At 41.6% G+C, this 11,643-nt stretch overlaps 2 protein-coding genes across 3 annotated transcripts in view; both read left to right on the top strand.

The window, feature by feature from the left end:
- The window catches only part of NAA15 (N-alpha-acetyltransferase 15, NatA auxiliary subunit), a 61,252-nt gene extending 59,595 nt beyond the window's left edge, over positions 1-1,657 (top strand). Inside the window, exon 20 of the mRNA XM_054990184.1 lies at positions 253-1,657. Coding sequence (XP_054846159.1) covers positions 253-453 — 201 coding nt within the window. The 3' untranslated portion in view covers positions 454-1,657. The remainder of the gene's footprint in view (positions 1-252) is intronic.
- Positions 1,658-3,579: 1,922 nt separating this feature from the next.
- On the top strand, positions 3,580-8,186 carry RAB33B (RAB33B, member RAS oncogene family). 2 transcript variants are annotated; one of them, XM_054990532.1, is made up of 3 exons: positions 3,580-3,859; positions 4,794-5,015; positions 7,003-8,186. In XM_054990532.1, exons 1-3 carry the CDS (start codon positions 3,620-3,622, stop codon positions 7,021-7,023), a joined length of 483 nt encoding a protein of 160 aa, XP_054846507.1. In that variant the 5' UTR covers positions 3,580-3,619; the 3' UTR covers positions 7,024-8,186. The 2 variants fall into 2 exon arrangements, with proteins under 2 accessions (XP_054846507.1, XP_054846505.1); XM_054990530.1 differs by having other exon boundaries at positions 4,794-8,186.
- The last annotated feature ends 3,457 nt before the right edge of the window (positions 8,187-11,643 follow it).

Here is an 11,643-nt window from a genome sequence, read left to right on the forward strand (position 1 = left end):
GCTTTGCTTTGCTTAACATGATAGGAATATTCTGTTTTTTAGAGAGCACAGAAAAAGCCCCTCTTACAAATATGTTTGTGCATTGCGGTTATGTCCTCAGATAATAATTTTACAACAAATGTTTCATTATGAAACCTAGAAAATATCATGCCTAGCTATAACATCATCCATCACCGTTAATATGCTTTATTGGTAGAGAGGAACCCCTAAAAAGTTTAACTCTCTTCCCCTTCCCCCCCCCCCCCTTTTTAGACTTGTATGGAGGTATTGGAAGCATTGAATGATGGTAGCCTTGGAGACTGTAAAGAAGCAGCAGAAGCATACAGAGCAAATTGTCATAAGCTTTTCCCTTATGCTTTGGCTTTTATGCCCCCTGGATATGAAGAGGATATGAAGATCACAGTTAACGGAGATATATCTGCAGAAACAGAAGAACTGGCCAATGAAATATGAACTTTTAAAAGGAGTGGAATAACTTTGGATCGTATCTGGTGTATAATATTTTTGTCACGCACCTGCTGAATTGTTCTACCGTACACCGAATGGAGAAGTAAAAATGGTTGCCTTCAAAGTTTTACTTTTTTTATCCTGCTGACGAAGTATATAATATAAAGTAATGTATTACTGGATATAGGTGGCTCAGTTAAAGAAAAACTAAGCACTGCTAAAATTGAAACGTATCCCTTATCTACACACCCCGTTTTTAAACTAATTTATATGGAATCTGAAGGCTGATCACCATGGGAGCAGGTGTGTGGCAGAAATATTACTTTAAATTTGTCTTGTTGAGATGACTATCTCAGACAGCAAAACTGCTGTTTTAGCACTGGATCCTTTCACTGAGCACAAAGAGTTGTTGGGGCTTTAGCATCTGACTGATTTTGATACCAAGATGATTCTACCCTTTGGAAGTATGTGGTGTGAATCACTATTTGCAGACAAACCTGCAACACACATACAATGTTGTTGTAGAGACTGGGACATAAAATATGAAGCAAAATAACGAAACATAAGGTGTTCAATAAGCTTGTTGTGTCTCCGAAATTCACTGCACGTGATCAGTTTGGTGTTCTTGCACCACAGTTTTTAAATGAAAGAACTGGTTAGAACATTTGTCGTTTTAATTAAGAATTTGAAAAGAAATCAACTGCTTATTCAGGAAACAAGTATTGTTTGGCTAAACTTGTTAAAACTGTCATGCAAGAACCAAATGAAATTATGCACTGTGATGTGGCACCAACTCATTAGAAAGACAGCATGTATATTTCACGTACAGTGGAAATATAAATGAACTTAACTATGGCTTGAAATTTCAAAGAGCAGAACTCCTGACTACCAATTGCTGACTGATCGAGAGACTAATTGTTAAAAACCTCAGCAGGCCTTGTTCACGTTATGCAGAAAAAAGTGCTGCAGTTTAGATACCTCTGGAACTTTTCCACAGTGTCACAGGTTTGTAATACTTGAAGCCCTACATTTCTAAGAATATATTTCTTGCTCAGTTGTTTCAGGCAAGCCCATGACTTTGTAACTTTTAACGGGCCCAAGAATTTTTTTTCAATAACAGACCAGCTTCTTATTCCTGCAGTTACAGATGTAATTTCCTTTGTCAAACATAAGGTACCAAATATAATGCAATAAAATGTTTTGAAAGAGAGCTGTGTGACTGGAGAATTTGAAAGCTGCTGTCAGGTTATAAGCAGTAGGGCAATCTATTAGTGTTGGTGAAATCCCACAATGCATAATGCAACAGTGCTTGGAGACACTAATCCCCTCCACCCTTTCCCCCCAATTAATTTTAACCATAGTAGCTGAAACTGTGAATAGTAATTTACAAGTTGGCAAAGGGTATGGTTCTGAAAAATACATCGTCATTTTGGAAGAGCGTGAATTAACTGAGAACTTAAATAGACTAGAAAACTGCAGACTAGAAACAATATTTAGTAAGGGAAATGTCTAAATTGTTGCCAGTTGGCAAGATCTGACAGTTGACATTTTGGTGGTTTTCATTGTTGTGCATCCCTTTAAGGGAGATCATTACTCTTTCTGTGATAAGAAAAGTATATAAAAAGTATGGATTCCTCATTCACATCTATAAATATACTGTTTGTGCAAATGTATACTTACGAACAACATTAGTTTTGTCATACTTATGTTAATCACGCTGTTCATGGGCCAGTATTTGAGCAAATTATTGCTCCGTTAGTGGAACAAATGCTGTGTCAGCAGTATTAAGAGCAAGATTATGCTTAGCCCCAAAAGATCTCAGGCTGTAAAACTTTCAGTTTTTACAACAGGAATCCATAAACTACATGTGCAGATGACTATATAGAAACCATGCTGATACAGCCCTCTCTGTGTAGCTGGAAGCTATGTTACGTGTGAGCTCTACTAAAGTGTAGATATGGGTGGTTACTACAGATATCTCTTATTCCCCTTCCTCCAATTCAGTGACAGTTGGTAACTGTAAGCTCTGCTCCAGAAGTCACTTCAAACATAGTTTCAGGGCTGTGTGTTTCCTGTTCAGAGAGATACAGAATTGGAGAAGTACACAGATCAGCTTTGCCCTTTTATTTTTAAAAAGCATCTGCATGACAATATGGGTACAATTGTAGAAGGCAAAGGAAGCTGAGCAAGTAGTGCTCCCATTAACTTGCATAGCACTCTTCTCGTCATAAGCAAGCACAGGCAACTTAGTTCCTGCAATATGTGTAAGATGAAAATTCAGACTTGCTTAGCTGGCCCATAATATTAACCCTGCTGTTTTACAAGCTTTTGATGGTTGCCAGGATGGGGTGACATTATTGGACTGCAAAAGTTCTAAGTATCCCTACAAGTGAACTAGTTTTTTTTTGTATTCTTGTTTCAGCATGTAATCATACCTTTAGATTAGATGTGTTTGACTATGTACATAGAGCAGACTTGCACACCAAACTTTGGCACTAGCCTTGCAGCTGGAGAGAAGTTCTTCCCTGGTTTTTCTGGAGGTTGACAGGCCCAAGAGCAGGAGAAAGGGTGGAGATAATGGTGGACAAGGCAGAGGAAAGCCCCTGCCTGCAGGCAGTACCCCGGAATGGCTGTTCTAGAGGGGACTAGTTAGGTTTATGTCCCCATTGTCTTCCCCGTCCATAGGCTTCCAGAGAGCTTTCCTAGATTAATTCACTAGAGTTCTGTTTTGTTTTGCAAACCAGAAAAGGGTCCGTTTGGCTTTAGCCAGGCCCAAACGAAGAATCCTGGCGCTCAGGGTTGCCACAGTGATGGGAGGCGAAATGAAGGCTGTTTTTAAAAATCGTGCCTTCAGCAGCCACCATTAACGATGCGCCACTGCGCCGGAAGAAGCCACGACCCCGCTGACCAGCCTCCCTTTCTGGCGCTCCTTTGCCCAGCTTCGCCCTCCGCCTATCAGCCTTCTCCTGACCAAAAAAGGGGCGGGGTAACCTTTGCCACGTGGCTGCCTAGGTCCCACCAATGGCAGTATTGCAGGGGGAGGAAGGTGTTCCGAGAACGGCCACCGCCTATCAGAGCCTGCATCCCGCCAAGCCGTCCCCTGCGCATGCGTACAGCCGTCCACCGCTGGGGAGGGGGCGCCGCTGCCCGTGCCGGAGCGGCGGGCCGAGCGATGGCGGCCGAGCTGGAGTCGTCGCTGGAGCTGAGCTTGTCGAGCAGCGGCGCGGAACCCGGGGCGCTGCCCCCCGCGCGCTCCCGCATCTTCAAGATCATCGTCATCGGGGACTCGAACGTGGGCAAAACCTGCCTCACTTACCGCTTCTGCGCCGGCCGCTTCCCAGAGCGCACCGAGGCCACCATCGGGGTGGATTTCCGCGAGCGCGCCGTCGCCATCGACGGGGAGCGGATTAAGGTACGGCGGCGCTGACGCCAGAAGCCCCCCTCGCTCGCAGCGGCGAGGCGGCACAAGCGCCTCCCTTAAGCACGGGTGGGGGGGGGGGGGACGGTGTTGCTGCTCACGTTCGCCTCCGGTGAGGCGCGCTTCGCTTTCACAACAACCCTGTGGGGTTGTTAAGGCGAAGGGGGTGGCGACGAGGACGGGGTTTGAACGCGGGTTCCTCTTTCCCGGCTCTGGCCTTTCCACGCCACTAAAGACCCCCCGTGTGTTTAAAGCCGCTCCGGGTCCCCTTTTGAAACCGTGTGCTCCGCTGCAACTCCAAGCTCAGGCTTCGAACTTCGTTTGCTCGTCACAAAGCCTGAAGCGCCTGGAAATGTGACATTGTTGGCGCCGTTAGCTCTCAGATGCAAACGTTGTGAGCTGTTGGGTATCGTTACCTTTCAAGAGGTAATATGCGAAGAGAGCTTATTAGAGGAGACCTTCGGTGTGGGTAATGTGTTGGACTTGGGAGATCCAAGCGCAAATCCCCGTCAGTGGAGAAATGCGACTTTGGGGGTTTTCCTAGAGCACAATTGCTCTTTTGATAAGAGGATATAATGGGGAAGGGAGAGAACCGAGAATCTCTCTTCACGTTCCTTAAAGGAAGGAGGAGGTAGCAATATAACATTAATGAAGATATAGATTCCTTAAAGAAGTGTGACACACCCTTTCTTAATATCTTGTGTTAATTTTCACATAGTTTTTTTCCCTTAAAGCATTAGGATACTGGTCGTTAGCCCCCCCCGATTCACCCGTAAAAGCACTGTCTGAAAGATGTTCATGTAAACCAAACTCTTAGCAGTAGAAAAGATCTGATTTTAACAAGTTGAACAGTATTTTAACTTGTTGCCACCATGGGCAGAATCATTTGTGTGTTCTCTCTTCTCCTCACCCCTCTGACTCATTCTAGATCCAGCTCTGGGATACGGCGGGACAAGAGCGATTCAGGAAGAGCATGGTCCAGCACTATTATAGGAATGTACATGCTGTTGTGTTTGTATATGATATGACAAACATTGCAAGTTTTCATAGTTTACCATCATGGATCGAGGAGTGCAAGCAACATTTGCTCACCAATGACATACCCCGGATTTTGGTTGGAAATAAATGTGATTTGAGAAGTGCAATTCAGGTACCTACGGACATGGCACAGAAATTTGCTGATACTCATAGTATGCCACTTTTTGAAACATCTGCTAAAAATCCTGATGACAATGATCATGTGGAAGCCATATTTATGACACTGGCTCATAAGCTCAAGAGCCACAAGCCACTAATGCTTAGTCAGCCACCTGCTCATAGCACAATACACTTAGAATGTGAACCAAAACCTGCCGTGACATGTTGGTGTTAACTATTTTTAATCACTTTGTCTAGTGTGCAAATGCTTTAAGAGTGTGGCCTTGGTCATATTCCAGCGCAGTAGGAATTATGTTGGCACTTTACTGTATGCTCTTGTGTCTAGATGTGTTACACTCTTTGCACTTTGTCATTGTTGCATCCAAATCACTGAAGTTTCTGAAAGTTAAACTTTACTTGAAAAGCTGATATATCCTATTAAAGTAGCTTGTAGTTTCAGGATCTTCTCTCCACTAAAAAAACACATATATAGGCTAGTTTTCAAATGTGTGCCAACCTGAGTATATCATGGTTCTGTAGAAACCTAAAGTGTTACAAAGAACTAACCTTGGATACTTGGTGAAATTAACATTTCAGTTGTATATTTTGACCAATGCCCAATGGAATGGGAAAATTTTGCTTGAGTGCTAATGTTGAATGCCTTTTGCATTCTTCTCGGTGCTTTATTATAATCTCTCTTTAGGTTCATGAATCAAGGGATGCACATTCAGAGCTTTTCTGCATAAAAATATGTTTGAAACTCAAAATGTCATTTTTCATATGACTAGCACTCTTTATATCTTAATACTCATTCTTGTGTGAGAGAATGATAGAAAATACTTCTGAGAGACTATCCAGAATTATTCCTGCATTGTTCCACACCCTTACACTGTCATCTCTTACCAGATAGGCATGTCATGTGAATCTAATGAAACATTGGAAACAGCACTGGAAAACTATAACTATATAACTGTTGCTACAGTAACTGTACTCTGGAGGTGGAACAATCAGTATTTTCTTTTCTTAACCTTGTGCCTATACCTTTAAGAGCTCTCTGGCAGCATAAGAAGAGCTGGGTAATTCCCACTTGCACTCCACTAGCCTTTGCCTCTCCTGGCTGCCATGGAGCAAAACTTGTTTCTGTATTACAGCAGGAGGGTGGGGGTGCCCCCCTCCAAGTACTGCTTTTCAGTGCTTTTAAAATTATTGACACCATCGAGATCAGACAATTCTTAACCATTGATTTATATTTTGTGTTCTTTTGTCCGGTGAAATGTGGCATAGGCTTACAGGCTTAGTGGAGCATCCAAACCAATCACAGCCTGAGAGAGCTCCAGGCACACATTTTAGATCAGGATACTAGCTTATGAAGTTGATGTCTAAGTAAAATGGTTAAAACTGAAGTGATAACACTACTGAAAAGGTCTAGTGAAGTGCAAATTTAGGTTTACGTAGACTGATTTGGAAGACCAAATACTGTTCTTTGTGACAAGTTGATCCTTGTTCATGTTATTTTAATGTTTTTTAAAATAATATGGCTAAAATTAAGTGTCTGCAGCATGTAAGAACTTGTGCCTTAGTATATTTTACAGGCTGTCAAGGGGAAAAATAGAAATGAGTAATTTGCTTTTTTTGTAAATGAAGCAACTATAAAGCTTTGTTTAGGTACATATGACAGGCCTGGCTTGATGTTTCTGCATGTGCAAACAGTATTAACAAAATCCCTTGACATTCCCATGATCATTTCTTAACATGCAGTTCTGACAATGGAGAATCCTGTGGCCTTCTGGCAGAGCTTTATAGGAAAATTGAGATCAAGTTGTCTTTTATCTCTTTGCAGATAGACTCCTGAGTTTCATGTAAGTTCTGGACATGAAGCTGTCATCCATTTAAAACTCATACAATTAATCAAGGCTTTTTTAATGATTTAAATTGGCATAAGCTTGCATGTGAATAAAACAATAGTTCTGATGAATAATGCATACTTCCTTTGCTTTTAGATAATGTACATACAGCATTAGAAGAGCTAAGAAAAGAGCTTCTTTCCTGTATGACAGGGAAAGAACAATGCCTCTTCTAAGTATGGCCATATAACCATTTGATTACCTGAAATAAAAAGGGAAAGTAAGGCGTGGAATATGGAACCACCTTTGGAGAATCACCATTGTGTGTTAACACTTAATTTGCTCAATGTAGTTTGCTGACACTATGTTTGTTATATGCCACTATTGGGAAAAAATTAATACAAGCACCATCTCAAGCTTTTAACCTTTCCTGTGCTATAATTATCTTCAGTCATTTTAGCATAATTACAGATATATAATAACTAAATAATAGAGAAAAGATATTATCTTGTAAATTACTGAAGTACAAAATGCTAGCTTTATGTCTAGGTTTAAATAAATATGAATTGCACCTCAAGTCATTTAACAACAAGGGAGCATAACCCACTGACACTTAAGCATGCGTGTGGATTGTGCTCAGGATTTTATATAGTCTTTTCAATTACCAGTACAGCTATGACAGGACTTCTTTGTACATCACTCGAAAAAGGGAATTTTATCTTTTTTTAAGCTTAAGCAATTTTCATTTGCTTTATACTGCTTCCATGAATAATTGGTAAGTGTTTGTAATTATGTTGAATAAAGGAATGTCTTAAATACATGATTTTCAAAGATAGTTTACATTTTTTTTTAGAGGACTCACCTGTTTACTTAAATTAAGAATACAAATTAAAGGATTTAGTGCAAATGTATTAATATTTATCTACAAACTTTTAAAAATTGTCAGTCAAGCACAAAATGTAGGGTTCTCTAATCCTAGAGGATAGGGAGTGGAAAAAAAACGAGCCATGTAGGTACTAGCTCCCAATACAACCTGTGAAGTAGTTAGTTTAAAATGTATAAAATAACTTTACAGTATAGAATCATTCTGCCATAGAATCACAAAATAATGAAGCTATGTAACATTTTCCAACAGCATTTCTTAATCATATTGTTACATATCTACATGGTTATTAATCCACAATGCTTCCCTATATAACAATAATGCTTTAAGTACAAAGGCAGTGTCATTTTGTATTTTTTATCATGCCAAAATAATGAAGAATTTCTTTGTATGTGTTCTTGTTAAAATAACCACACCATGTGACACTGTTTTAAAACAAATAAATCATATTCTGACACATTGTTTCTGTTTTTGTTGTATTTTAGATTACCAGCTAACATGGATAAGGCTCTACCACTCAGAAATAATTAGTACTAGAACAGTTATGAGGGCTTGGAAGATTGTGTTTGTGTGGATAACGTGAATATAAAATGTTTAAATATACTAGTAGAGCCTTCTTCAGTTCATTACATCCATTACTATTATATATATTATAATAAAATGGGTGGTTATGCCAATTTAAAGCTTCAAAGGTACACATGGTTGCTACATAAATGGGAGCCTCCTGAGGTATGCAGGAACAGACTTTTTGTAAATGAACCAAAAGATGGTAGAGTGGAAACTATCATAAAAGGATCTGTATGTCCGTCCGTGGGTGGTAGGCATAACTCATCAGAAAATAAAGTTAGCAGTTTCAAAATTGGCCATCAGCTTTAGGATGATGATGGGAGTTGCTGGTCACACACACACAGCTTAATCTACCTCAGAAAAGCCTAAACCAAGTTTTGAGAGCCAAGAAATAGGCTAGAAGAGACCAGTTTCTTGACAACTATCATGAGGAGCTTAAAAGAATAAATCTCCTTCAGACTTCGGGGTCTAGTCAGGCCACAAAAGAATTCTAAACTTACTGTAACTTTGAGCTAGCTGTTTTCAAAGAGAAGGTTGGAAATGAGACTCATAGAACCCAGGTGTGAATGTTGCCATTTAGATCCGAGGCCTTCAAGGCCAGGAACAGAGGGAGGTTCATCACCTGCATTCCATCTCATAAGCGCTTAGAGCACCAATGGGGGCCAGTGGCACTGTGGGCACATAGCTGCAGAGGGATGTAGTCACATGCCTTAGCTACACCCTGATTGAACTGTATTGAGGTGACGTGGCATAGAGTAAAGTCTTCACTTTGTTTTATGATATTGGGCTGATAACTAGTTCAGATGTTCCCTCTAAGGCATCTTGCTATGGGCCTTTGCCTCCAGCCATCTTGGACTAACAGTTCTTGGATATTTTATGTCTCTAATGAAAGGTTGAGATTGTTATTTTCTTTCTTGTCTTGCACAATTTCTGTATTTATATTTGCATGATTCTTAATAAACTTTATTATTCATACTTCTGTGGTGTTACTGGTTTTGGAGCTTTGATCTGAATCCAGTATCTTGGTTTGATTGGCCTTAGCCAGTTTGGTGTAGTGGTTAAGAGCACTGGACTCTAATCTGGAGAGCTGGGTTTGATTCCTCACTCCCACTTGAAGTCAGCTGGATAACCTTGGGTTAGTCACAGCTTCTAGGAGCTCTCTCAGCCCCACCCACCTCACAGGGTATTTTGTTGTGGGGATAATAATGACATACTTTGTAAACTGCTCTGAGTGGACATTAAGTTGTCCTGAAGGACGGTATATAAATCGAACGTTGTTGTTAGCTACCAAATAACTATTTTTGTGGAACTTGGTCTGCAGGCCTTCTACCTTGCAGGGCTGATTTTTTTAATTAACGCCTGGTAAGGCTAGAGTCTTGGTTTCTTTGGTCTCTAAGCACAAGGATTAGTTAGAGGGAACTGGTGGCAACTTGAGGCCTGCTTCCAGGGGCCTGTGGTGACACAGGGAAAACTGCCTATGCTGAGAGCGATCAGCTGCTTTGAATGGTACTAACTAGCTGTATGCCTCGCTTTGCTGCTCAGCCAAATTTTAGTTCTAGCTGTATACATCTCAGGCCTGTGGGGTGGAAATGTGCCCCCAGGATCAGAGTATCTCAGACATTTGTGGGGGAGGGGGAGGACACAGGAGGAAGAATGGAATTCAAAGGAGTGGGTAGGGATATGGATATGCTCGGTTCTGTTCTAACCTCCATCCCATCCTTCGGAATGATGGTGGTCAGGCCCAGTGCATTTCCTTCTCTTCCAGTTTGATGTGTAATACCAGGTCAGTGATGAACAAAATTGATATCCTCCGGGAGCTTATCCTGCCAGGAAGGACACTTGTGACCTGGTTTGAGAGACCTGGCTGAGTGAGGAGGATATGGCCCCTCTCACACAACACCACCAGATTACCCAGTCCTTCATCAACCTCAAACAGAAGGTTGGGGAGGTAGTGATACTTCTCCAAGACATTTTTACCTTCTGGAGGGATCCCTGCACCAAAGATTTCTGGCATTGAATGTGCAGGCCTGGCATGGGGAGCTGGAGAGAGAACGGGTGTTCTGCTGCTGTTCTGATCACCCAGCTTGCCCAGAGGCTGTCGCTGATTGGGTGCTGCGGTTCCCCAGGTCAGCGGTCCTGGGGGATTTCAACATCCATGCAGAGGCTGTCTTGTCTGGGGCAGCCTTGGACTTTATGGCTGCCATGGTGACACTGGGTCTCTCCCAGGTTGTGTCCTCAGCTCCATGGTATAACGAGGAGTTGAGAGAGGCTGAGAGATTGTTAAGACAGCTAGAGCATAAATGGTGTCAGACTTGTGATGAGTCTATGAGAACACATACAGGGCTCAGTTGAAGACCTATGAAGTGACAATGAAGGTAGCAAAGAGGAATTACATTTCACATCTGTTATTTCATGTACAGCACAATTTTTTAGATTGATTTGGCAGTTAACTGCTTCTACGGAGTCTAAAGTGGTAGATGGTTCAATTTTTAGCTGTGACTTATTTGCAGCTTATTTTACAGATAAAGTCACTGTGCTTTGTGATGAGCTGACTGCCAAGTTTGTTGCTAGTAGGGTAGATTAGGGACTGGGCAATAACTGGCTACATTATTTTTGTCTAAGGATGGCTTTTTAAGTAGTGGGTGGGTGACTGCCTTTTTGAAAGGCTGAAGGAAAGTGCATTGAGTTAGCGACGGATTTATGATAGACATCAAGGACTCTTTTATGTGGTCTTTACAAGATTTTAGTGGCCAGGATAGGCAAGGACCCAGAGTACAAGTAGTGGCCTTCACAGATGGTAGAATTCTGTCAATTACCATCACAGTGACTGGGTCAAAATGATTTAGAAATAGACTGAATGGTGTGTTAAGCATTATTTCCGGTTCACCTATATTACAGGTAGCATCCAGATCAGACTGTATTCAAGCTATTTTATCAACAAAAAACTTTGCAAAGGTGTCACAGGTGTTACTGCTGCTTCATAAGTCTTCCAATGGGCTCCATACCATGTTCTATCAGATTCAGCACTAGTTTTCCATCAGCATCTTTCCAGGCATCTTCCAGTCCTCTTTAGGTCACCCAGCTCTGTGATGAACCGAGGGACTGGTTTCCTCTGCAAGGAAGGGAAGGGTTGGTGAGGAGCAATTTTGCCAGGAGCTTCCAGGAGCTTCAGCCTCCATGCTTCCATTGCAGCCTCAACAAGGCCTGAGTTTGGAATTGTAAAATCTCCCAGTGCATTTTGGAATCCAGAAAGATCCATGAGATTTCATGGGTGGACCATTTTAACTGGGCTCCTGTATTTTGTGGGCTATCAAGGTCATGGTCACCCTTGACTTCACCAGGTAAAT

This window comes from Eublepharis macularius, chromosome 10, assembly GCF_028583425.1.
Source record: "Eublepharis macularius isolate TG4126 chromosome 10, MPM_Emac_v1.0, whole genome shotgun sequence".
In the NCBI taxonomy this organism is placed as follows: domain Eukaryota; kingdom Metazoa; phylum Chordata; class Lepidosauria; order Squamata; family Eublepharidae; genus Eublepharis; species Eublepharis macularius.

Coding starts and splice junctions, on each gene's coding strand:
- RAB33B (XM_054990530.1), top strand. CDS start 3,620: ATGGCGGCCGAGCTGGAGTCGTCGCTGGAGCTGAGCTTGTCGAGCAGC. Junction 3,860..4,793: donor TCGACGGGGAGCGGATTAAG/GTACGGCGGCGC, acceptor GACTCATTCTAG/ATCCAGCTCTGGGATACGGC.